The sequence below is a fragment of the Staurois parvus genome, unplaced genomic scaffold (genome assembly GCF_062004578.1).
Source record: "Staurois parvus isolate SC_StPar_1 unplaced genomic scaffold, SC_StPar_1.0 ptg000068l, whole genome shotgun sequence".
NCBI lineage: Eukaryota > Metazoa > Chordata > Amphibia > Anura > Ranidae > Staurois > Staurois parvus.
In genome coordinates this window covers 3,871,250-3,898,943 of record NW_028317864.1, presented here as the reverse complement: position 1 = coordinate 3,898,943, position 27,694 = coordinate 3,871,250, and the positions used below count along the sequence as shown (strand labels likewise).

Sequence of the window (27,694 nt, the reverse complement as noted above, 5' to 3'; positions counted from 1 at the left end):
GCCAGTTAAGCACAATACCAGTTGGGATCTTCACAGCTGTCTCTGCTTGTATAATCTTTTAATCCGCCACAATAAAAGTGAAGTTTTCTTTGATGCAGGGCATCTAGAAGCCTTTCATGGCAGATTCTGTTGTCTGCTTAATGAAAGAATTCAGACATCTGCAGCATTCGGTTTCAGATGTATGTTATGATTCGGTAATGCTGCATCAGGTCCCTCCTCCTTGTTTGACAACATTCTCTGTTCCCTGTCACTCAGCATGTAATTCAAGTGTTTCTGCGCTTACTGAATTGTTCTTTTACAGATGTGCTTTATTTAGTATTCTGTTACTGACTGTATGCATATTCTCTTTTCTGCTTCACAGCCTTTGGTGTTTTATTATGGGAAATTGCCACATATGGCATGTCCCCTTACCCTGGCATTGATCTGTCACAAGTGTATGAACTGCTGGAGAAGGATTATCGCATGGAGCGTCCGGAGGGCTGCCCTGAGAAAGTTTATGAACTCATGAGAGCATGTACGTATTGCTGCACATTAGCAAGAGTGGGCTATTGTTGGTTGGTTATCCACTGGACTAGCTGTAGCCTACTTAGAGTTGGAGCTACATGGGCGATTAGAACCTCTTGCTAGTAGGCTTGAATTGGCCAGAACTACACAGAAACGTAATAGCTCAGTCCCGCTACTAAAATCACTAGTCGTTACTCTTGATTGCTAAACAAATGGTTCCCTATGCCGTTTTTGAGTAAAAAAAACTGCACAAGTAGCATGTAATAGCATCTTGGAGCAATTAAAGAGGTATTAAAGACAAAAGCAAACATTTATTATATTGCAGCTTACCAGTTCTTAGATGTTTTGGCTGCATTAGTTTTCTTTTAGATGTGGTGCCTGCATTAGTTTTCTTTATTAGGCTTACTTTCCCTTATTTGCATACAATCACAGTAAGCTGTACTATCACTTTAACCATTAGCCGCCCGGCCTATAGCCGTTTGGTGGCCGCAAAAATGCTTCAGCTTTCCCGCACATGCGCAGTTCGCGCTTTTGCAGAGCCACGCAGCGGCGCGATCTGTCACCGGCCGTGTACCTCGGACACGGCCGATGACAGATCTGAGTACCGGCCTCCGTTGCCTGTACCATGTGACCTATCACAGCAGGTCACATGACAGTTGTATACAATGGATGGCTTCATTCATGCCATCCATTGTATACTAGTGCCTAGCTGTGAATGGTCACAGCAGGTCACATGCACATGTCATGTGATTAGCTGTGGCCAAATCACAGCTAAGCACAAAAAAAAAAAAAAAAACCTGAATGAATCGATTTAATTCAGATAAATGCTTGCTTATAGCAAAGTAATTCTTTGCTATAAGCAAATTGTGTAAAAAAAATAAATAAATACTGATCACTTCCCCAAAGTAGTACAATGTTACTATGGTAACATTGTACTACTTTGGTCATAGTAAAATATGAAAAAAAAAATCATAAAAAAAAATTAAAAAAATGTAATAAAAAATTAAAAATAATAAAAAAAAAATATATATATTTTTTTTTCATACTGTCACCAGTCAGTGTCCCTGTTCACCGCCATGCCAGTTATATGATGACGCTGTACTGCACTGGTGACAGTATGTAAAAAAAAAAATTGTGAAAATAATTTTTTAAATTTTTTCATTTTCCGAAAAATTATGACAAAAAAAACAACTTCAAAAAACTCGCCATGCCTGTTATGAAATACGTCGGACTGTCTACTCTGCAAAAAGGGGTCATTTGGGGGATATCTGTACTATTCTGACATTCTTGGACCTCAAGAAATTAGATTGGCTGTCAGTACTTCAGGATTGATCAATTTTCAGATCTATACCATAGTTTGTGAACTCTATAACTTTCCTACAAACTAAATACATCCTAATTTGGGTTATTTTCACCAAAGACATGTAGCAGAATACATCTTGGCCTAAATTTATGAAGAACAATTATTTATTTGTAAACTTTTATAACAGAAACAAAGAAAAACGTGTTTTTTTTTCAAAATTTTTGGTCTTTTTTTGTTAATTTAGCAAAAAATAAAAACCCCAGCGGTGATTAAATACCACCAAAAGAAAGCTCTAGTTGTGTGAAGAAAATGATCAAATTTTAGTTTGGGTACAATGTTGTATGACCGCGCAATTGTCATTCAAAGTGTGAGAGCGCTGAAACCTGAAAAATGGCCTGGGCAGGAAGGGGTAAAATTGCCCGGTATTGAAATGGTTAAAATACTCATAATTACAATAAAGTGCAATATCACTTTAAATACACCTCAATTTGAAAAACTGTACAGAATTTACCAAATACATGTTAATAAACAAAACTATAAGAAAATTTTACAAAAAATGTGATAAATTATGAAAACAAATTCTATTAAAAACAAAGTTCATAAAGTGGTCTTCTGTGATTAGTTCCAGTGTGAAATAAGGACCCCGAAATAAACTGTGAACCACTGCAAACAATATGTGCACTCCACGTGTGTACCTCTGGGGCTCTAAAACACCTTACTAGATGTTAAGATCTCAAAACAATGGGATCAACAGCACCTGGCTGTAACACAGCTATACAATCTTCACCAACCCAATAATATGTGAGGCAAAGGAGAAATAAAGGGCAAATCTCATAGTATAGTAAGGTAAAATTTGCTAAAATGTATTATAATCCACTCACATGACAAAACAGGAGATCCCCAATATACAGTGCCTTGAAAAAGTATTCATACCCCTTGAAAATTTCCACATTTTACAACCAAAAACGTAAATGTATTTTATTGGAATTTTATGTGATAGACCAACGCAAAGTGACACATAATTGTGAAGTGGAAGGAAAATAATAAATGGTTTTCAACATTTTTTACAAATATCTCTAAAGTGTGGTGTGCATTTGTATTCAGTCCCCCGGAGTCAATACTTTGTAGAACCACCTTTTGCTGCAATTACAGCTGCAAGTCTTTTTGGGGATGCCTCTACCAGCTTTGCACATCTAGAGAGTTAAATTTGTGCCCATTCTTCTTTGCCAAATAGCTCAAGCTCTGTCAGATTGGATGGAGAGCATCTGTGAACAGCAATTTTCAAGTCTTTCCACAGATTCTCAATGGGATTTATTTCTGGACTTCGACTGGGCCATTCTAACACATGAATATGCTTTGATCTAAACCATTCCATTGTAGCTCTGGCTGTATGTTTAGGGTCGTTGCCCGTTCTTCTAAACTTGCCCTGTATATGGCTCCATCCATCTTCCCATCAACTCTGACCAGCTTCCCTGTCCCTGCTGAAGAAAAGCATCCCCACAACATGATACTGCCACCACCATGTTTCACGGTGGGGATGGTGTGTTCAGGGTGATGTGCAGTGTTAGTTTTATGCCACACATAGCATTTTTTAGGCCAAAAAATTCAATTTTGGTCTCATCTGACCAGAGCACCTTCTGCCACGTTTGCTGTGTCCCCCACATGGCTTCTCACAAACTGTGAATGGGACTTCTTATGGCTTTCTTTCAACAATGGCTTTCTTCTTGTCACAATTCCATAACGGCCAGATCTGTGGAGTGCACGACTAATAGTTGTCCTGTGGACAGAATCTCCCACCTGAGCTGTGGATCTCTGCAGCTCCTCCAGAGATATCATGGGCCTCTTGGCTGTTTCTCTGATTAATGCTCTCCTTGCCCTCCTGTCAGTTTAGGTGGACAGCCATGTCTTGGTAGGTTTGCAGTTGTGCCATGCTATTTTTTTCCATTTTCGGATAATGGATTGAACGGTGCTCCCATGAGATGTTCAAATCTTGGGATATTTTTTTATAACCTAACCCTGCTTTAAACTTCTCCTCAGCTTTATCCCTGACCTGTCTGTTATGTTTGTTGGCCTTCATGATGCTGTTTGTTCACTAATGTTCTCTAACAAACCTCTGAGGGCTTCACAGAACAGATGTATTTATACTGAGATTAAATTACACACAGGTGGACTTTATTTACTATTTAGGTGACCTCTGAAGGTAATTGGTTCCACTAGATTTTAGTTAGAGGTATCAGAGTAAAGGGGGCTGAACACAATTGCACGCCACACTTTTCAGATGTTTATTTGTTAAAAATATTGAAAACCATTATTTATTTATTTATTATTTTCCTTCCACTTCACAATTATGTGCCACTCTGTGTTGGTCTGTCACAGTGGTCTCCAAACTGTGGCCTGGGGGCCAGATGTGGCCCTTTACTTGCCTTTAACTGACCCTTGGGGCACTATTCCAACGATGGAGCACCATTCCCCCTACTGATATCATCAATGGGGCACTATTCTTCTAATGGGCCATTGATCCCGGGGCATTTTCTACTCCCACTGGCCACAGTCCAGCCCCCCTAATGCCTGAAGGACAGTAAACTGGCCCTTTGCTTGGAAAGTTTGGAGACCCCTGGTCTATGACATAAAATCCCAATAAAATACATTTACATTATTGTTTGTAACATGACAAAATGTGGAAAATTTCATGGGCTATGAATACTTTTTCAAGGCACTGTACACTAGCAAAGACGAAGTCACTGTGAGTCCCACCAGCATGCGTGATGATGTCACTGGCCAAAACTCTGCTGCCTTATTTTCACCTGGTGATCCAGCCAGTAAGTCTGTTGTTAGAAAAGAAAAAGTTCTTTTACAGATGTAACAGTTAGATCATTGTTTTATTTATGTGAAATCTTTATGCGAAAAGATGAAAAAAACGTTTGCTGTGCCTGTTTATAAAGTGTTAGCATGTGTTTAGCTTCAATTTGTTAGTGTGAAAACAGAGGGTAAAAGGCCTAAAAAAAAAAAAAGAAACCTAAAGCATCGCCACATCTAAGATTTGATAAGCTGCACCATATTAGATTTTTGGTATTGGGTTTAATACCACTTTAATCACATACAAATGGATTATGCAAAATTGGTTGCTAATACATGCTGCTTTTGTAGCCTACTCCATAGGGAGCCATTTGTTTGGTGAGTATTTGCTAGACCTAGCAGGTAGTCACTGGCGATTTAAGTAGCAGGATCAACTACCTTTAGGCCTTCAGCACATGGGCTTCAGCTGTTTAAGGCCTATGTGTGCATTAAGCTTTTGTAAAGCTTTCCGCAAGCTTTAAACCTCTTTGTTAAAATCTTTAAAGAAAACTGCACTTCCAGCGGGGAATTTTAAAGTTCTCATTTTAAACATGCGACTAGTAGGTTTCAGCAAGCTTTCCACAAGCTTCAAGTAGTGCTGAAGCCTGCTAGAAGGTTGTTTTCTGGCAGTCAACACTCCTATTACAATTTGCTTTAATTTCCACAAACCGGAACTGAAGGATGCCTTAAAGGCTTTAAAAGAGAAGTATTGGAATTGAAAAAACTAATGTACATACTCTCTTAGGTGAAATGCTGCATTAGTCCCCCACCGACTCTTAAGACTGAGAACCGAGCGGTCAAAGACCACTGATTGCTCAGTACTCAGTCTTCAGTGAGCAGATTGCTGGTGACTGTCAGTCATGGGCTTTCTGCCACTCCAGTGCTCACTGGTGCACCGGGCTGTGCAAGGGGCGGGAGCAGCTGATTAATTCTCCCAGAGGCTCTCTGAGGGGCTGAGCCAGTTGCTGGTCCCAGACTTTACCCTGCTGTCGGCTGAAAACGGGTCACAGGAATCGCGCTGGCAGTGGAGAAAGCAGGAGCTGTAAAAGCCAATGCTTCCTCTGCATTGCTGGCTCCTGTCCCAGGCGGAGTAATACCAAGTGCACTTCACCTGGGAACTTTCTAGCAACCTAGAGAGCAATGCCAGCAGAAGCTGGAAGAGAAAATAAAAAGGTCAGTGTATTAAACAACATTTATACTGCGCTTTTGCAACGGTCATATTCGCACGTATAAAAGGCTGCTTTCACACTGACCCGTGGGTGCAGCACTGAATGCAGGAGTTCTGGTGTGCACCACAGCCGCAGGATATAATAGAAGTCTATGGCAAAACGTAGCTAACCCATAGAAAAGCTGCAGGTGCGCTGCACTGCCCCTGTGGTGCAGGAAACCTCAGCACATCAGTGTGAAAGCAGTGTTACAGGGGGCTCAGGACAGTAAGGGCTCATTTACATTAGCTGTTTGGGGGACGGTAAAAATGCATAGTTGAGACATGCTTTTATTACCCCCACCCAACCCCCCCACACCACCAACCACTGGTGTAGTGTCAAGGGTCCCAATGGTGACCTGTCCCGTGCTCCAGGAGGCCCGTGCTTCCTCTCTGTTACATTCTATTTTAAACTTAGACAGGAGGGGCAGCATATACAGGAACTGATCCTCTCCATTTTCCTCCTGCAACTGCTGAAAGCCGCCTTCTCTTCCTCTCCCACCGGCATTTAGCAGCTGCAGGAGGAAAATTCAAAATAAGCAAAAATCTGAATTCTGAACCATTTCATTGTGGCCTGAGACCATATATATATATTTATATATATATATTTATTTCAAATTGGAGACCAACTATTGCAAATAAGTAAATGCAACACTGACCTTATCCTCTTCAGCTGAACGTGTCTGGTACATCTAGAGCTTAGAGGTTAAAACAGTTTTGTTCAGCTGTCTCCTGGCTTTTTATGTGAAAGTGATGCTTTCAGGAAGGTGACCTGTAGAAGATCAGGAAACATCCATTTTAACGTGTGCAAAGAAAAAAAAACCTACTCTAAAGGGAAAGTGGTTAAAGGATAAGTGGACATCACAAATTCAACTTTAACCATTTGAGAGTTTTTAAAAGTAAGAGATTGGTCCTTAAAACAGTTTCTAGGATGTATCTCCTACTTTAGGCTTCTCTTCCCCCACCATTATTACCAGCAGTTACCAGCTATAGAAGGACCGCCAGGAATTGGTTTGTATTATGCAGCAGGAGCGTCTTTCAAAATGTAACCACTCCTGTGTAAACTGACATTTGCAAATAGCCTGCGAGTGTCATTGAGTAAATATATTAGTGCAACAGATGCACTATATTGCCAAAAGTACCAGGACACCTAACTTTACACGCACTTTAATGGCATCCCCAGTTTTAGGCTGTCCACAAGGTTTAGGAGGGTGTCTATGGGAAGGTTTGACCATTCTTCCAGAAGCACATTTGTGAGGTCAGGCACTGATGTTGAACGAGAAGGCCTGGCTCGCAGTCTCTGCCCTAATTCATCTCAAAGATGTTCTATCAGGTTGAGGTCAGGACTCTGTGCAGGCCAGTCAAGTTCCTCCACCCCAAACTCACTCATCCATGTCTTTATGGACCTTGCTTTGTGCACTGGTGCGCAGTCATGTTGGAACAGGAAGGGGCCATCCCCAAACTCTTCCCACACATTTGGGAGCATCAAATTGTCCAAAATGTCTTGGTGTGCTGAAGCCTTAAGAGTTCCCTTCACTGGAACTAAGGGGCCAAGCCCAACCCCTGAAAAACAACCCCACACCATAATCCCCCCTCCACCAAATTTTACACTTGGCACAATGCAGTCAGTACCGTTCTTCTGACAACCGCCAAACCCAGACACATCCATTGGATTGCCAGACAAAGAAGTGTGATTCTTCATTCCAGAGCACACATGTCCAGTGCTCTAGAGTCCAGTGGTGGCGTGCTTTACACCACTGCATCCAACGGTTTGCATTGTACTTGATAATGTAAGACTTGGATGCAGCTGCTTGGCCATGGAAACCCATTCCATGGAGCTCTCTACGCACTGTTGTGCTAATCTAAAGGACACACAAACTTTAAAGGTCTTTAACTATTGACTCTACAGACAGTTGGCGACTTCTGTGCTCTTCAGCTGACCCCGCTCTGTCATTTTATGTTGCCTACCACTTCATGGCTGAGTTGCTGTTGCTCCCAGTTGCTTTCACTTTGTTATAATACCATCAATAACAGTTGACTGTGGAATATTTAATAGCAAGGAAATTTCACGGATGGACTTATTGCACAGGTGGCAACCTATCACGGTACCACGCTTGAATTCACTGAGCTCCTGAGAGTGGCCCATTCTTTCACAAGTGTTTGTAGAAGCAGTCTGCATGCCTAGGTGCTTGATTTTATACACCTGTGGCCAAGGAGATGATTGGAACACCTGAATCCAATGATTTTGAGGGGTGTCCCAATACTATTGGCAATCTAGTGTATATTGTTTCTTTGTATTTTTTATTATTTTAATAACACTACTGTTTTTAACATTTACTCTGGTCAAAATAGAAAATGAAACACAATCTTTTGTCTGTAGACTGCATAAAAAATAACATAACTTGTGCAAGATAATATTGCCAAAAGAAAGCCGAGGTTGTCCCCTGAAACTATGTATTTTAAGTAATAAAAAGTTATTGCCGAGTAAAGAGGCCCATAGTGAAAATGCTAATTTAGCCATGGAAATAAAGCATATGTTACATTTTATCTTTATTTCTTACCTTTTTAAAGAGCTGTCATCAAAGGTCTATTAATTTAAATTTTCTGTTTGCTTTCATTATACCACATGCCATTTTCCAGCAGGATTTCAGGGCCGTTTGCGTCAGGCTTTATATGAAAAAAATACCTTGCAGGATCACTTTAGTTGTATGTGCCATACATCATTTTTGCACTGTTGACAGACACATTGAATTGTTTCAGATAGCTTCTGCAGGGTTGCATTTTTTTTACTGTAGCATACATTTTGGTTTTGGTGCGCCTGCTTTGTGACACTGTGTGGAAAGCATGTGCTGTAACAAAAAAAAAAATCCTATTTTATGCTATTATTGCAGAAAATGTTCCCAAATTAATAGGAAGTTTTGTTTGCATTGGAAAATAATGCAGCACATTTTATAGATGTGTGGATAGCATATTTTTCCCAGGAGAGGGCACAAGATCATTGAGCGGTAAACATTGCACCTGAACAAAATGGATTGTCACCTTCAAGTCTGGGAAGAGAATTGAAAAACTTGCATTGTTTAGAGAGCCAGAGCTCAGCAACTATACAGTATAGCATCTAGGTAGGGACTAGGGATTTTGTAGACGATCATGAGATGTGTTGTAATTACTAGAGAAGATCTGAAATGATCTGCAGGGGAAAGAACACTATCCAGTGATATTAAGGATACCATGTATTTTTGGTGTCTGTCGTCTCAGGTTGGCAATGGAACCCTCTTGACCGACCATCCTTTGCTGAAATTCATCAAGCCTTCGAGACCATGTTCCAGGAGTCCAGTATATCAGATGGTAAGATATAATGATAATGCAGTTTTCATGCCTTTACCGATTGCTTTAGACAGAGCACATTTGGATGCTTTTTTTTTTTTTTTGCATTTTCCTATGAAATTACAATGTGATACCTTGTATTTTTAATGTATTTTCGTGTGCATTTGTAAAGCTGAACATGGGACAAACCACTAAATACACATATAAAATATATAATAGATACATATAAGAACTTTTTACTTGCTAAAGGATTTGTAATTCAGCCCGTCCTGTTCTGTCTCATCACACAGCAAGGATCGTGACCCCAATTTTTTTATTACGATAAAAGTAAAACTCCAGGAATAATCTATTATTAATAATAACTTTGAGCTTGGTTTTCTTTAATTATCAATATGTTTCATCTGGAGGGCTACAGTGAAAGGGGGGTGCAGGAGCGACATTCCCTCTGGTACAGTGAACTCAAAGAGTCGCTCAGCACCCCGTCCATTCAGAAAAACTTTAATTTCAGTGATTACAAGGCTTTCTCTGATTGGACAAAGACAGATTGTGATATCAGCCCCTTTTCTGCACGCCATCCAATCAGAGATTGTCTTATATTCATTGAAATGAACGCAGTATGTTTTTTAAATGGAAGTGGTGTTGAGTGAGTGGGACTCTGTCTTCACTGTACTAGAGGGGATGTTGGCTCGGCAGAAAAGCACTTCCTGAATGTGGTGCAGACTGCTATGCCATTTTAAGACTCCCCTGTAGCCCTCCAGCTGTATGATATTCATAATAACGGGTAATCAAGCTGGCCCAATGTAAATGTTAAAAATAGATTATTCCCAGATTTCAGCTATAAGGAATACAGATGGTGTCATCTCTCCTACTCCAATCTACTGAATGGATAGTGAAGGTAGGAGCAGCAGATTGATAAGGTTATCCCTCTACTCTCTTGTCCTGTCATTTTGCCACTTGTGAGCTTGCTGTCCTTCCCTAATCTTAGTTCTGTTACACAAAGGGATTACAAAAGGCTGATACCAGGTCAAATTCAGGTATTTGCACTGCTTGCATTTTAAAGAGGAACTTTACCCTAATATATTAGCTTGCCTGCCTTTCTGATGCGGTGTTCTCCACAGAAAGGATACTCACCCACTCAGGGGGTCCAGTGTTGTCCCCCTGAGATCACCTTCTCTGTAACCACCACTCAGGTCTTGTGTTGCCATCTTCTTCTGGGATGTCTCCAACTGTCTTAGCTCCTACCTCACTGAAAATTTCACTTCTTGACCTCCTACAGTCTGGCTTTCACTCGCAGCACTCCACAGAAACTGCCCTACTAAAACTCACTAACGATTTACTAATTGCTAAAACCAATGGCCACTACTCTTACTACTAAAGCTCCATGCAGCCTTTGATACTGTTGACCATTCGATCCTTCTCAATAAACTCCACTGCCTTGGTCTCTGAGATTCAGCTCTATCCTGCTGTCCTTTTCTGTCAAAAGCTTGTAGACTTCACCTCCGTAACATCTTTAAAATTCGCTCCTTTTTAACCAACGGAACTACCAAGTTACTTATTCACTCTCTCGCCTTGACTATTGTAACTCCCTTCTCATAAGCCTACCTCTCCATAGTCTATCCCCTCTTCAGTCTATCATGAATGCTGCAGGATCATGTACCTTACCAACTGCTCAGTGTCTGCTACCCCTCTCTTCCAGTCCCTCCACTGGCTTCCGATTGCCCAGCGAATGAAATTCAAAATACTAGCAACATCATGCAAATCCATCCACAACTCTGCCCTGAGCTACATCACCCATCTTGTCTCCAAATATCAACCAAACCCTCCTTTCCACTCCTCTCATGACTTCCTGCTCTCAAGCCCCCTTGTTTTCTCCTCCCATGTTCTTCTCCAGGACTTTGCCAGAGCCTCACCTATCCTCTGGAACTCTCTACCTCAATTTGTCCAGCTATTCCCTACTCTGGTTGCCTTTTGGCGATCCCTGAAAACTCATCTCTTCAGGGAAGCTTATCACACCTTTGAATAGACATTTATCACTTCCATCAGCTCATCCCCACATTTATAACCTTTTGTACCACTTGCCCTACCTGATTAGATTGTAAGTTCTTATGAGTAGGACCCTCTTAATCCTTTTGTTTTGATTTTATTGTAGCTGTACTGTCTCCCTCTATATTGTAAAGCGTTGTGCAAACTGTTGGTGCTATATAAGTACTGTATAATTATTATTATACAGGATTTATATAGTACCAACAGTTTGCTCAGCACTGTACATTATAATGGGAGACAGTACACGAGACAGTACAGTATCAATACAATTCAATACACGAGGGGTTCGAGGGCCATGCTCCTTGGAGCTTACAATCTAGGAGAATATAATGTATAATAATGTCCTCGGACAGCACATGCACCTCCCCATGATGTGCCATTAGGCCTGCCTTCTCCTGTTTTGGTGAAAGGAACGCATATGATGCTACCAGAGCCTCCTGGAATATGCATGTCACATATCCCAGGGGGCACCAGGGGGCATAAACGTCATTTGCCTAGGCAAATGACAGAGGAGGGGAGTCGGTGCAAAATGTTTTACAGAGCAGCATTATTGTGTGTATTTTATATTTGCATGGATTTCATTCATTTCTTAAACGCTTGGATATGTACCATAAAAAAAGTCTTCCATCATTTTATACAAGTACTTAATATCACATTGGTAACTTTTTTGCCAGTATGTAGACTGAAGCTCTAACATCTCAATCTTATTTTTTTTTTTGCTGCAGAGGTGGAGAAAGAGCTAGGGAAGAAAGGTCTTAAAGTTACTGTCAGCAACCTCCTACCACCCCCCGAGCTTCCAACGAAGACCAGGATAACCCGAAGAGTGCCTGAGAGCAAGGATGATAACATAGATACCTCACATGCCCGGGGAGCTGGAGAACAAGGTCACTACATTATGAAGAGTTATTCTGCTGAACAATTTGATCTTTAGATATTAAATATGAGGGGAGGCAAAAGTTCATTGTATGTTAAGGCCACTAATGTTTTTGGGTGTTCTTCCTAAAATTTAGTCTCCATTTAACAATTCTCAGCATATTCACTGCATTCCAGAGGTTCACATAATTTTTCAGCTTGTATGGCCATTCGTCAGAAACTGTAATGAAAAATTTTCCTTTTTTTACCTTCAAATTTTGATCAAGGTGTGGCATATTGCTTGATACGAGTCCATTTCTTTTAGAGCTAAGCTCATGAACATTGTCCAAGTGGTCCTAAAGAATCCTCCAATGAATTCTTTAACTGACAATGTACTACCATTCATTTTCAAACCGCAAAGTGGTGGACACTTATTTCTTTTCTTTTTATTTATCATTTTTTTTATAAATATTTCCAGTAAAGTCACAGGAGGGAAACCAGAAAAAAAAACAGCTGAAAATACATAAAACAAATAAACACGCCACATAAATCAGTTAACGTACGAATGTGTACGAGGCCTGGCCCAAGTCAGGTGAAATTTTACACGGTAAGGTATAGATGTAATAATAATTATGAGCAGTGGGGGGTCCAAGGGTCTTTCTCAATAGGAAGGGACACCGTGCAGCCAACAGAGATGCCATTTCTCAGTTTGTATAGGTACCCCGCGTGGCCGATGCAATAGTTAGAAAAGACAAATATTTGTGAACGCTTATTTCTGCATTTTCATTTATACATGGCACTGCAGAAATCACCCTTTGGAGGCCAGTGTGCCTGTTGACATCTGTGAAACAAATCACCGTTCACAGAAACATTGTACAGATCTGTTCCGAGCAGCTCTGTACTATGTCATTCCTGTGGTAACCAATCACAATGATCACAAATGTAAATGCTGATCGGAGAGTTCACCCTTTGAACAATGGAGAAGGAAAAAAAGGATGGATTAATGCAGCCTTTCTCAACCATTTGAGGTTTCTTCAGGGGTGCCTTGACAAAATCCCTAAAAATTGCCCAAAACTTGTATACAAGCCCGCGGGTGGAACAAGCCTACCTTTTAGTTACACAAAGCCACAGGTTTTCATTGTGCACCATTACAACCTTCTAGCCAATGGCATCCTGACAACCAATGACATCATCAGTTGATAAGGAGAATGTCCGTTGCCTGCACAGCATCCTAGTTTGACCCTCCCCTGCCCCTCTCCATCAGCTGGGGTAACATTAGCTTGGAGGGAGAAGAGAAACACTGGAATACTAGTCAGTACCACTGTGCAAAAGTGTATCTGCTTTGGAAGAATAAATCGCCTCTAATGTTGGGTGTCCTACATGTGTGGATGTTGCTGCGTTATATAAAAATATTAGAATAGTTTTTCACATTTAAGAATGGGGTGCCTCAGGACTGTCCATGATTTTAAAGGGTGTCCCGGGACTGTCCATAATTTAAAGGGTGCCTTGACTGAAACAAGGTTGAGAAACCCTGGACGAATGTATGAATGAGTCATTTGTTTATTAATTCCAGATCACTGGATCCCAAGGTTTTGAGGTTATTTTTAATCTTTCACCTCGGGTGCCTGCTTTCCATAAAGGAGTAATTGCAGATGTTTTCGTACTTTTCTTGCATGATTTATCTAAATTTCATTTGGATAGTGTTCCATGATGGAGTAGTTGTCAAGCTATCACAGCACTGATAAAATGACCTGGTACTGAAACAGTATTACAGACTAGTACTGAAGAAGTTAATTTAACTTTTTGGTGATTCTATTATTACGTTGCCTCAACCTTGGACACCAAATGTCCCATTCAAAAGTATATTATTCTTGTTCTCATTTTCATGATTGGAGCATGACAGTATAACTTCAGTTGTATGAGAATTATTCTTCTGAAGAGTGTGCTCATTGTTTTTGTTCTTTTGAAAAGCAAGATTCAGTTAGGGATCATGACAACTTGAGCCTTCACTTCTTATCCCCATGACAACCAAAGACAATGCATTTTTTTTTTAGTAGCAATTAAAATGCTTCTTAGGAAAATATTTTAGTAAGACCTTAGTGAGAAACCACTGCAAAAATAATCAAACTTTTGAACCTCTCCTTGTACATTGTTCCTTTTTAGGAGTTGCTCGCTGCTGAACTCAAAGCAAACAGTCTTGAATACTGTTAATCATACAGATCATAATTTAGCTAGTAGAAGTTATACTTATTCTCTGATATTGAAGATGTTTGTTAATTTTCCATTTCAAGGCCAAAAAGGATGTTGAACATGGACTCTGCACAAAGCAGTGCTCAGAAAGCTGTTGGAGTAAGCAGCAAAACATCTTCAACATTGCAGAACAAGTCCAGTTGAATGTGACTAACGTGCACTACCTATAGCTAAATGCACACTTTAAATACATATGAGTGTTATTTCACCTTCCAAAGAATTTTTATTTCTATCTATTCCTGAGATTTGCAGCCCTGCCATACAGCAGAGCTCGGTTGGTGACCTGCCTTTTCTTCATTGTTAACCTCCCTAGTGGTATGATTATGTCCATATTTCTGTGCTCAAAGTGGTACATTTTTTTGCATGGAAATATGTATTTTTTTTATTGTAGGCCTGTAATTTTTAGGAATAACTCACTGAAATCTGTCTAAACAAGAGTCTAGTAAACATTCTGGGTAGGACAAAACTTGAAACACAAAATCATAAATTATAATTGAATAAATAATCATAAAAATAATAATATAATAATAAATTTAATTCAATAATATAATCAAACCAAAAACACAGAAATTTTAAATATAGCACCAAGTTTGCACATCGCTGAGCAAAATCGTTTTCAGTGTCTGATGAGGAATTTCCCCACAAATCATTGTCACTCAATTCTGCAAGTGGTTCTGATTTACTATCGCTGTTCTCTAGCCGGTCTAAACCCCACTTTTGACCAAAAGGGACGCTTTTTGGACGCCATGGACTTTTCTAAGTTTCCAGGCAGAAAGAACAGTCAAAATGCAAGCAGGGCACAGGACAAAAGCACTCGGGACAAAATGTATGTAAAATGGTTTGATACAGTAATGTTTTACTATGTCAAATTCATTTCTAAGAAAATGACAGTTTAAAAAAATGTTTTAATTTGCCGCTGTTCCGGCCCCCGTACGTCCCGATGCTCGCAGGGACCAGAAAACGGAAGCCGGATGCCGGCATCGGCCGGAGGAGATAGCCGGGGACTCAGCAGGGGACGCATCGTGGGAGCGAAGGACAAGGTAAGCGCTGCAGGGAATCCCTGAGCAACGCCGCATGGTAAGCCCGAGTGTAGCTCGGGGTTACCGCTTGTGGTACTGAAACTTTACCCCGAGCTACACTCGGGAATACCGCCAAGGAGGTTAACTAGGTCCCCTCTCTGCCCTCAGCCTGTGATTAGACAGTGAAGTAGAACAACTGATCATTTGCAGAGCAGGGTGAGACAGTGTTGTGCTTGATTTTAAACAGTATTGGCACTTATTTTTTAATGTTTTACATAGCTATACCTGCAAAAAGTGCCAGCCTGAAGTGAAGAAGCAGAACTTAATTTTCTGACTAAAGTTCTACTGTAAAGTGTATGTCTGGGCAAAGGAAAAAAAAGAAAAAATATTCAGTACATCTCTGCTATATATGCATATGTTCCTATGTTTTGTCTTTTTAAAAACACTGCAAGTACAGAGAAAAGTTAGTTCATCCTGCCAGAAATCCAGTGAACATCTACCTTTTATAGTTACCTGACAACATTGCCTCAACTGTAATAACATCCGAAGCAGTGTTGTCAGCCTTGCCCATTTCTCTTCTGCTGAGCTACAGAACACCTCCCCCTTTTGCTATAGAGAGGGGGGGTGTCTGTAGCACTATGGGGCTAATATTATTGCTTGGGATATCAGTGCAGTATAGGTAGTGTTGTCAGCTCACTACAGGAAGTTAGGAGCTCATTGGATGTCTGACAGTTAAACGGGTATCTCTCAGTATTTTCATATCTAAAACATAAAGAAATGTGCATTTTTGCAGAGATGTACAAAATTTTTTCATCCAGACATACACATTAAATGCATGGAAAACAGCCTTTTATTTTCCTATCTATACAATGGTCTTATGCAGGTCAGAATGTCAAATGTGACCATACTTTCTGACTACTGCCTGGTCTTGGTATAATAGCCAAATGCTTGTAGCTGTTAAAGTGTTCACCTATTAACTTGAACTATTTCTCCTTCTGATACGTTCTAGAAATAATTTGTACACTCAGTCAGTAAAACTTTTTTTGATAATTGACAGAGAATTTCTAACTAGGTTTTGTTAAGGTATAACTAAACACAAAACTTTTTTTTTTTTAAGTTTTGGATAGAGTGCAAAGGGTTTAGATCACCTGTCTGTTTCTATTGCTGTCTGTGTCCCTCATTAGTGAGATTCACCCTCTCTATTTTTCTGCTTACCATTATTATTGAAAGTAAAAGAAAATCACAAATTTTGGGTTACCCCTAGAAAAGTAATAGAGGGGAAATCTTCCAATGGGGGACATTAGTTCTGGGATCCCTAAAGAATTCCCGTAATTTGCAGGGATTTTCTATCACTTCCTGTTTTACTATGGTACAGGAAGTGAACGGAAATTTCTGCAATGGAGTACAGATGGCCAAAAAAACAAATTTGACAGGGGTTATAACTTTCCCTTACACTATCTAGAATGGAAAAAAAAAAAACGTTTTGCCTATAGTTCTACTTTAAGCTGGCTACTGCTTATTCAAGATTAATAATCCACCCAACTGCTCCAGGAAGTGCTCAAGTATGGTAAATCACTTGAAATATCACACAAACACTTGTAAACTGTCCCTTTTCATTGGAAAGCCAATTAAAGTACCTATCACTCTTAAATGTCAAGGATGGTGGCCTATTCATTCTTAATAGAAAGTGGAGTGCTCATATGACTGTGGTCCCTAATAAATGTATGAAATTTCAGGAGTCGACATTTACTACCTGCACTGAAAGGAGAAGTATTGGCAAAGCTATTTTGTCTATATTTCTTCTATCAATCATAGTAGTGCACATAGTTCTGCACTCCTGTGACCCAGATTCAGCCGACACCGGGATAGAGCCAGTCCAGGCTGCAATAATGTCAGGATCCATCCAGATGCCTGACTGGTAGCTGGCTTAGCCTCTTCATGCACTGTGGAGAGCCTGAGCCAGCTGCTCCCGCCATCTGCACAGCCTGGGGCCCCAGTGAACACTGGCGAGGTAGAGCAGGATTTCGTGACTTACAGTCACCACTCTCTGCTCACTGAAGACCAAGAGCAGAGCGATCAGTGGTCTTTGATCAGTTCTCTGTTATTAAAGTGGCGGGGGACAGATACAGTATTGGACGAATGCTGCATCCACCTTGATGAGTATGAATGTGTTTTTTGTTTGAAAATCTGCACTTGTCTTTGAATTTTAGGATATTGCTACTTTTTAAGTGTTGCTGAGCCTTAGCTTTGATCCATTTTTCTCATAAACTTTACAATAACATTGTAAGAATTTGCACAGGGCAGTTGTCTTCACAGCCTCTAATATTTGTATCTGTTTTTTTCAGATGTTTTGGAAAATGAGCCAGCTGTTTCTCCCCTTCTGCCTCGTAAGGAAAGAGGTGGAGCTACAGATGGTGGCGCTACAGAAGATGACCGTTTGTTTCCCAGTCAGAAAAGAGCCAACCTGTTCAGCACTTTGATTAAAAGGAAGAAAAAGACAGCTCCTACCCCACCCAAACGCAGTAGCTCCTTTCGTGAAATGGAACAAAGGTGCTTAGAGGGAGAAAACAGAGATGCCAGTTTTGGAGGCGACCTTGATGCGCTAAAATTCCCAAGTAATGGGATGGCAATGACTAATGGATCAGTGCAAGGAAGCAGCGGTTTTATGCCCTCACAGTGGAAAAAGTCTAGCACTGTTGTAGGTCGGCAGCCAACACCAGGAGAAGATGATGGCAACGGCAACACAGGCAAACGATTTCAAAGATCCTCTTCTGCATCCTGTATGCCTCCTGGGTCAAAAGATATGGAGTGGAGGTCAGTCACCCTCCCTAGAGAAATGTCATCATCCAGGTGTATGTTGGATGTGTCTAGTTCTGGAAGCAGCCAAAAAGCAGAAAAACCTGCTCTGCCTCGAAAGCGGGGCAATGAAAGCAAACCAGACTTTACATGTCCCAGAGGGGCTGTCACACCACCTCCTCGTTTGCCCAAAAAAGGTGAGGAGACAATGGATGAAGTGTTTAAAGACCCAGAACCAAGTCCAGAATCTAGTCCACCCAGTCTGACTCCAAGATTGCCACGTAGAAAACCTGGTGGTCCTTCCTCCTCTGCATTACAAAAAGAGGAGACAGGAAACATCAAAACTGGCACGGACCTAGTTTCCTTAACCAGACAACCAACAGGTCCAGGTAAAACTGAAGCAGATCTTCGTCTCCGGAGACTAAAGCCAACTGAAACCACCACCAAGGACAAAATGAAACTATTGAAGGTCAAACCTAGCCCGCCCCTACCACTTTCCAGCCCAGCCTCATCATTGTCTTCCGTCAGCTCTTCCAACTTGGGTAAATCCACAAAACTTTCCTCACAGAGCCCAAGCCATGATTCTAGCACAAGTGAAACAAAGCACAAACTGACAAACCAGAGCGAGGATCATTTAAAAATAAGCACTGCTGTGACTGACAGTGCCAAGAAGACAGTATTAATATCCAACACCAAACCCCAACCATCTGAGAAACGAGCTGGATCTCAGGCAGGCATTGGAGGAGCAGTAGATCAAACACAGCAACCAGCATTGTCTTCCTCATCTTCTACTGCTTTTATTCCCCTTCTTTCTACAAGAGTTTCTTTACGGAAAACCCGCCAACCTCCAGAGAAACTGCTGAGTGGAACAGTCACAAAGGAGACTTTATTGGAGAGCACAGAATGTCTTCGAGCTGCCATCAACCGTAACTCTGAACAAATGGCTAGCCACAGTACTGTACTCGAGGCTGCCAAAAACCTGCATGCTTTCTGTACCAGTTACGTGGACTCTATTCAACAAATGAGGAACAAGTTTGCTTTCAGAGAAGCAATGAGCAAGCTGGAGAACAGTCTTCGAGATCTTCAAATCTGCCCCGCTGCTGCCTCCACTGGAGGAGGACCTGCCACACCTCAGGACTTTAGCAAGCTGCTTGCCTCTGTAAAAGAGATCAGTGATGTGGTCCAGAGGTAGCATTTGAAATTCAGGGTTTTAAATCCAAGCTGAGAATGGAGGACATCAGGGCACAAATGATTAAGCCTCAACCCTTTCTCGTCCCTTGGGGCCAAGCAAGGTTGTCATGGTTTGCTTTAATACTGGTGCCTGAAAAAAGTGCTATGCATCTGAATTTTGGATTGGGGATATTGAGGCCCATCGTGCCATTTGGCAATACAGATGCACACCTTTCCTTAAATGAGCACACCCCTTTTTTTCATTCTACTCAAGAGACTGCAGTTCTCTCTGACACGGACCTTAGAGGTCTACAGGTTTCTTTTTTTGTTAAAGTCTTTAATTTTTCACAATACTGGAACCTGTGTGGGACTTATATGCAGGTAGTATTGTAAAGCAGAACCAATGCCATTGTCTAACACTGCTACTTCCTGATTGCCACTGCCTCATCTGATATAGAACATCAGAAGATAAAGGGGGATGGTTATTTTGGCCTGCTCTGTGCACACACAATGCACAGATCCCAAAAAACATTCCAAACATTCGACCTAAAATTTGAGCACATAAAAAAGGACACTGTAGCATTCCATGTTTCAGTTCAGTAGTAATCTAAACCGTTCTATTGGAGTAGCTGTTTTTAGCTCCTCTTTAAGCAATATTCAAAGTGTTCGGTAATGCAAGTGTTTCTAGCACATGCAGCACATGCACATCAAATTGGTGGCACAGAATCTTAGCAGTGATTGTATGTAAAAGCCACCTCTGTGTGTTTATTGGTGAAGACTGTTTTCTTGTTGTTTTATTTTTTTTACTTTAAAGTGCAATTCCTATTTTCTTTATATTTTTAAAACCAAAAAAAAAAAGTTGAAATGGCTAGGTGGGGGCTGCCTATATTTATAGTATACTGCTAAAATGTGAGCACGGATTTGCCTAACTTTGTCAAATTAAATTTTTAAGAAAATACATAGTTTGAACATTTGAGAATGGATATAGCTTGGTATTAGGAGCCAAGAGCACACATAATTGCAGGGAATGTGACGTTTCATGGGAACTCATCAACAGAGTGTTGAAGCTGGCCAGTTTGTGGGTTGATCCTTATTCAGGTGCCTAGAAACTAATGATGCAAAGTGCCTTAAGCCTCTGTGATGTCACTAATACCCAATTAACTTGTTAGCCTCAGTATTGACTCCACTCCCAAAATATGTGCCTCCAGTATTCATTGGTGAAAAGTCCACTTGAAGCCTTTTATGTCTCACATTCTAGTTGTACCTGTATTTCTAAAGAAGAAAAGAAAAAAAAAAACATTCGGTGCCTCCCACTTAATGTTTTACTTTTTTTGTATTATATTTTATGATCATGCAATCATTGTATCTCTCTCCCCTTTTCCTTTTAGACGTTTACAGTAATTTTAAATTTTTCTGTATAAAATTCCAGATCGTGGTTTTATTTTTTTTTTCTCCTTTACAAGGATATACAATTTTATATCTATAAATATAAAGTTAAATGTGCACACACAGATGCCTTCCTCATTACAAAGAATATTTGGCACTGATACGGAAAAAGTGCCTCAAATGCAGTGGGGTGTTTTGGAGTTGGCCGTCAGGCTGTCAGCCATGTGCTTGGCTGGGGCAGCTCAGGCCCAAGGACAGGACATCTGTGCCTATCATCTACTGTACTGGAGGTTGCTTCTGGCCTTTCTGGTCACTTAGTGTTGTTGAGGAGTTAGGCACTGCCAAATGATTATAACTGAGGGGTTCAGAAATTAAATTAAATCAGTGACGTTCTTCCAATATTGTCCTCCTGAACAACTTTTTGAGGGGTTTGGGCTGGTGGCATATACAAATCAATCTGCTCCTTCCCGGTTTTGCAAGGAGCCAAGGCTACACTGGCCGGAGCATTCAGCAGTTGCACTCTGTCAGTTCTTTTCTAAGCATGCATTTTTACCCCCAGTACAGGTTGGAATTTTCACATGACATTTTCTTGTAGACAGGAAATCACCAGCTTTATTTCCAGAGCACAAGTGCTGAGATCCAGGTACTGTTTAGGCACCTTCCACTTGAGTAGTTGGGTAGCCAACCTTCAGCCCCCCCTTAATTTTCATTGGCATTAGATTAAGGATTTATTGGGAAGTATTTAGATCAATGACATGAGTTGTTAGGCAAAAGAAAAATGACAGCTGATTGGTGTCAATGTAGCCCCTTCTATGTCAAAGACCTTAATGGGTTTTCTAGTTGATGTAATAATCCAGACCTCCTTGGCACAGTAATTAGTGGGGCCCCTCACAATATCATGACATCATAAAAGCATATGCAATATTTTCTTTGCTGTGTTTTATTAAGCAATCTTTGTTTTTTTCCAGCTCACTAAAAGTTTGATTGTGTTGCTCCATTAAATTTACACCTTGCATGTTATACATTTGATTTTTGCAGTGTTGTGTAATTGTCACTTCACACAGACTATAGCTCAGATTTTCTTCCTCCTAAACATACCATATGGTGCGAAATGGTAGCTTTTAATAATCAATGTGTAACTCCAGCCAGGTCTTTCTTTTTTGTTTGATACACTAGAACAGTGTTGACTGGAGATACACTTTAAATGTTTATTTCATGGGGGAAAGTAATGATTCCATACCATTCCTGTGTTTTATTTTTGTTGAACATTTTTTTATGTAACAGTTATCAAGAGATAACTTAAACAGATGTAAGGTTAGCTGCCATCAGTACAGAATTTTTTAGTAATTGTTGGGTGACAATAGCCCGCCATGTGATCAATGCATTCCTTCAAGGTCACCCTCTCAATGGACAGTAATATTCCCTAAGATATACGTGTCTATATTCAAAGAGTCTGTAAACCTTTCCCACTATTCTACAATTGTTTATTCAAAATCTACCCATATGGTTAATGAACTTGTATGCTTGCTCACAGCTTTTCTATTTACTTCAGCTGAAAGCCCCTCTGAAAATGTTGACAATTAGATTACTTATACCATATCCTCATTTTAAACCATATAAAAAGAATTAAAATGAATGCATACTTATTTAGGCAAACACACCATTTTCTGTCTCTGTGAAAATGTTCCCTTGGCTTTGTGTATTCTAGTTTTACATACCAGGATTAGCACAATTTTTTTTTAGGATTGTGTATATGAAACATTAAGGAGGAATCCAGTCTACTTGCAGCTGAGATGGTAAAAAAAATAAATAAAACAGACCCACCTAAAACTGATTTTTTTGGCAAGGTGAGATAGATTTGATCTGGGACCCCAATAGTAAAATCTTTCCATTTATCCCCTTGTCACTGCTGTAGTAATTACTATTTAACCTTTATATAATCCACAATGCAGTGCAAATCAAAGAAGAGCAGCACCACTACCAGTGGAATATATGGACTTCATGGTTCAGCAAGTGACAACACTAGCAAAACTCAGGTTGGCACAGCTCTGCCATGGTTGAGGATATTCTCCCTGGTAGAGTCCTGGCATTCAAGATCCTAAACAGAAATCATATGTTTACCTTGACACTACTTTAAAAGGTTTATATTCTCTAATACCCTAGTAATGCTAAGTAGCCTTTACGTTTTTCTCTTGCTAGCCATGTGGTTTTGGAGCTTATGCAACACTCATTAAGGTGGTACATATTTATAAAGATAGATGCTTACACAAAAATATATTAATTTTTATATCCCTTGTTTCATAAAATCACCCCATTATGCTCAAGTGGCAGTTTTACTGACTGCTGAGAAATAATTAGTTGATTCATGGATCTCAGCACTGTGCACAAGTGTCATCTTGAGCAACTTGGACCTTAAGGCATGATTCTAATTAGGCAAGACAGTCATTTCTCTCCAAACACTAGCTGGATGGAAAGGCACAGACGTTTAACCCCACAATATACCCTTGTCAGTAGTGATGTGGTTGGATGAATGCAGCACTGAACCTAATATGTGAAGTGGGTGTCCTGTCCTTCAGCAAGAAAGGGCAACAAGGTACGGCTTTATATATATGCATATACACCTCTGGGGTGTATACCCCTTGGCTTACACGTGTCACTAGCGTGTCTATGATGTCACTTCTGTACATAAAATTTTTTCCTGTATGTTTCTGTAATGCCATCTTTGTGGCAGTTCTACAACTTTGAAAATACAAGCCATTTACATACAAAAGTGTCTTGTGTCTTTGCTTTTCATTATGAGGACCTTGTGGCTTCTGATGCAAAATACTACAATACTTAGTATATTTTGATCGCTGAAAAATATTCTTTTCAGCATGGCTTTAATAAATTTATGGTTTCCTCAAATATTACATACTTTACATTGGAAGTCTAAGCAATTTGTTCCTTCCCAGGTGAGGCCTCCAATGACCCCTGTGCATAGGAAAGAGCTACGAACCTCCCCATGCAAAGAAACTACGTCTGATGGTTCTCAAAGTCAGGCGCATGTTTCACAACCCATGGCCCAACCAGCTGTTGAAGCCTGCTTTACGAGATGGAGAAAATCCCAACCCAGAACCCTTTTTTACCCTTCCTGAGTCTGCCATCTTTTACAGAAATAATCTTCAACCCTGATAAAGGAGATATTCTGTTCTGTGTATACTTCGGTTTATGATGTAATAAAGAATTTTGGACTTTGCAAACACTGGTATGGGACCTCATCTCTACTCAGACTCTTGTATCTAAACCAGTGCCTTAAAGACTAATTGACAAATGTAGGGTAGCATTGGTTACATGAGCAAGCTAAAGCCCAGGTAACTAAACTATCAGCCATCAGGTTTGCATTAAAGGATAATTGTTTTTATTTCAGATACTTACACTCACCTGCCACTTTATTAGGTACACCTGTTCAATTGCTTGGTAACACAAATTGCTAATCAACCAATCACATGGTAGCAACTCAATGCATTTAGGCATCTAGACGTGGTGATGACGACTTGCCGAAGTTCAAACCGAGCATCAGAATGGGTAAGATTGGGAATTTAAGTGACTTTGAAAGTGGCATGGTTGTTGGTGCCAGACAGATTGGTCTGAGTATTTCAAAAACTGCTGATTTTCTGGGATTTTCACGCATAACCATCTCTAGAGTTTACAGAGAATGGTCCGAAAAAGAGAAAATGTTCATTTAGCAGCAGTTGTGTGGATGAAAATGCCTTATTGATGTCAGAGGTCAGAGGAGAATGGGCAGACTGGTTGCCTTGATATTCAGATGGTAGAGTCAGAATTTGTCGTAAACAACATGAAAGCATGGATCCATCCTGCCTTGTATCAAAGCTTCAGGCTGGTGGTGGTCTAATGTTGTGGAGGATATTTTCTTGGCACTAGTAAGGTGTACCTAAAAGTGGCCGGTGAGTGTATATAGTGTTGTCAATTTACTCATGTTTTATATATATATATTGTACATTCACATCAGTCCCTGCCCTCAAGGAGCTTACAATCTAAGGTCCCTAACTCACATTTTTACATACACATACTAGGGCCAATTTAGACAGAAGCTAATTTATCTACCAGTTTGTCTTTGAAGTGTACGTGGAAACCAGAGTACCTGGAGGAAACTCACACAGGCACAGGGAGAATATGCAAACTCCAGGCAGGTAGTTGCGTGATTGGGATTTGAACCGACAAGCCTAGTGCTGCCAGGAGGAAGTGCTAACCACTTAACCACTGTCCTGCCCAAGATATCCTTTTAAGACCATGCTGAAGCAGTATTATCAGCACTATGTCATTGTCATTTGCCTTGCCAATCTTTGTGACTGCAAAATGGATACATAATACACACCTTGCAGGGAAGTCACCCTAAATGCGCCTGTCTACTTCCATAAATGGAGAAAAGCTTTTGAGGGTTTAATCATTTTCTAGCAATCAGAAATCTTTGTGTCACTTTACACTAAAAGACTGTAACATACAAAGCTGTGATTTTGCTAAACTAATAACTTGCAGTCATTGGTTTCGCTGACCTGTCCATTAAATAGGGGTCCATACTAACTAGACTCCATATCTGCACCTGAGGCCATCTATTTAGCTCTCTTGAGTTTGGTGTGTTAATATAAGCCACAGAAAAAAAATTGCTGGCTAGGAGAATGACGCTGTTGATGTTTTCTCCTAAATTATTTTGAACTGAATGTGTCTTGAACATGGCCTCGCTGAGCTGGTTCCCAAAGGGCCAGTCATCAGACCTGAATGCTGTCAAGTGGAGGTAGAGAGAATATTCATCCCTGTGCCATGCTTATCTGACTATCCAGACTGTCCTGAAGCTCATATAAGGTATTGGTGAAAGCTGGAAAATATGAAAAACTTCCACCATTTTATTGAAATGTATGGGGAAGGCAAAACTAAGGTGGTGTTTGGGTGTTATTAGGGCACAATGGGCTGTACGTGACTTGTGGGATTTACAGTAACAATTTTCAACTATCTTGGGCATGTTGAAGAGCCAACAAATGGCTCCTTTATTAGCTTTATTTTTCCTTTTTTTTTTTTTTTCTTCCAGAAAGGAAAACTGAGAATGATAAAAGAGAAACAAAATTGAATGCACCAATACAGAAATCACAATCAAATACACAAAAAAGAAAAAAATATACCAGATAAAATAAACAAGACTACCCAAATACACCCTTTAAATAAGAAAAAAAATATAACTTTTTGTTTTTATATTGTTGAAGCAGCTCCATGAGCAAAACTGAAGATCTCCACTACCGGGAAATGTTGCCCAAATCACTCCTAGTTGAGGTCGTACATTCCTTGAGGCTTGCTTCATACTTTTGTGTTGGCTTTATGTGCATTCCAGTGCCATACATTTTAAATGGAACCCTCTAAATAAAGGGGTTTGTTAACTTTTATTGGTACCACAAGGCACTGTAACACACCACCATGTGTTGTGGTACGTGGCAAAAAATACCGCTAATGTTTCTCTTCTCTCTGATTCGTCTGCAGCCCACTCAATTGAATGGCCTGCCCTAACACAATGAACATTAACTCCTGTCATAATGCACATTAACGCAACGCATTGAAGCAGACAGGCGTGAAGCCAGCCTTATAATACTCTCTGCTGCAATTCTGATATTGCACAATCACTGTAGAAAAACATACAGTATTTCAAATAAAAGTAAAAAAAAAAAAAGCCAATACAGAATTGTAAAAAGTTGGTAATGTGCGCGTAAGTGTCTTTTGTATGTTGACATTGTGCTGTGATGCTTTAAAAAAAAAATAAAATGCTGCCCAAGAGAATTATCATTTACTTGATTGCAGATCGGCAGAAAAACAAGCAAATACAAATCCCTGCCCATCACAAAGCGGACAGCGTGTATCAGTGTGTACTATTGATCCTGCGCCTGTTGACTTTGCAAGGTAGGTGTGAGGGTATTTGAAATGAGGCACTGAAATGCAAAGACATTCCCTTACAGCTTAATCAACCTGAAAGATCTATATTTTCCCATGATGTTGGGAAGAGGCCTTAGAGTCTGCCTTTACCAGAGAGGGAGGTAGAAGGGGGGGTTAGTGAGTAACGAGAGACAAGATTGACATTTGATATAATTACATTAACTCTTTCATTCTGGATGCGGTCAGTACTTGTCATGTCTAATCATTGGCCCAGGCTTTTTGAAAGTCTTTAGCGGATCACTGCTGCTCTCCTAGGAATAGTCTGATAGACAGATCTGAAAAGAAAATTAACCCTGCAGTGTCATGGAATATCTTGCCTTGTATTCCTGCTTCATTGATTTTAGTACTTGCGGGAATACGATGGTTAATGGAAGGCAGGTGTCAAAATGGAGTATTTGCTGATAGCTGTGTAATCTCCCAACAGGTCACTAATGTGACATGCTCCTGCCAGCAGGCTCGCTCACCCCCTTTATTCCTTGTGGTGTCACCAGCTTTGTGTAATTGGCCGCTGTGTAAGAATATAGGTTAGGTTTAGTTCCCAAACTGGTAATTTAACAAAAGTACCATACGGTCTAGAAAGCGGTTTGCAATCTTATCTAGCTATCCAGCTATTCACAAATGTTCGGCTGCTGTCACATTACTATATGCCTGAATAGTGGGAGTCTTAAGATTGGCCATCATTAATTGTGGCATTTGGGAATCACTCATTGGCCTTGTACTCAGCAAGCTTTAGAAACACATTAAGGTGTTTTCAGCACTGGACGTTTAGGAAGAGTGATTTAAAATTCTAACATCTATGTGGATGCAGACCAATTTAGTACTGCTTTTAGGGCTAATAGGCAGCAGATGGTGGAAGGCAGTTTATAATGTGAATGACGATAAAAGATCTATTGTTAACAACCATGCTTTTTTTTCAGGGACAGTCCTACATTCTTAACATACATCTGGAAATTGTGTAGTGTTAAAGATTGGTGGAAATGTATGTAAACCCCTGCAGTTAAATTATCCTATTTGCTACCTTTTGGTCTGTTTAAT

At 40.3% G+C, this 27,694-nt stretch overlaps 1 protein-coding gene across 2 annotated transcripts in view; it reads left to right on the top strand.

The window, feature by feature from the left end:
• The window catches only part of ABL1 (ABL proto-oncogene 1, non-receptor tyrosine kinase), a 375,160-nt gene extending 351,704 nt beyond the window's left edge, over window positions 1–23,456 (top strand). For both annotated transcript variants that reach the window (XM_089669033.1, XM_089669032.1), the window contains 4 exons: window positions 362–514; window positions 9,102–9,191; window positions 11,939–12,097; window positions 17,680–23,456. In XM_089669033.1, the coding sequence (XP_089525159.1) occupies window positions 362–514; window positions 9,102–9,191; window positions 11,939–12,097; window positions 17,680–19,322 (2,045 nt within the window). In that variant the 3' untranslated portion in view covers window positions 19,323–23,456. The remainder of the gene's footprint in view (window positions 1–361; window positions 515–9,101; window positions 9,192–11,938; window positions 12,098–17,679) is intronic.
• The last annotated feature ends 4,238 nt before the right edge of the window (window positions 23,457–27,694 follow it).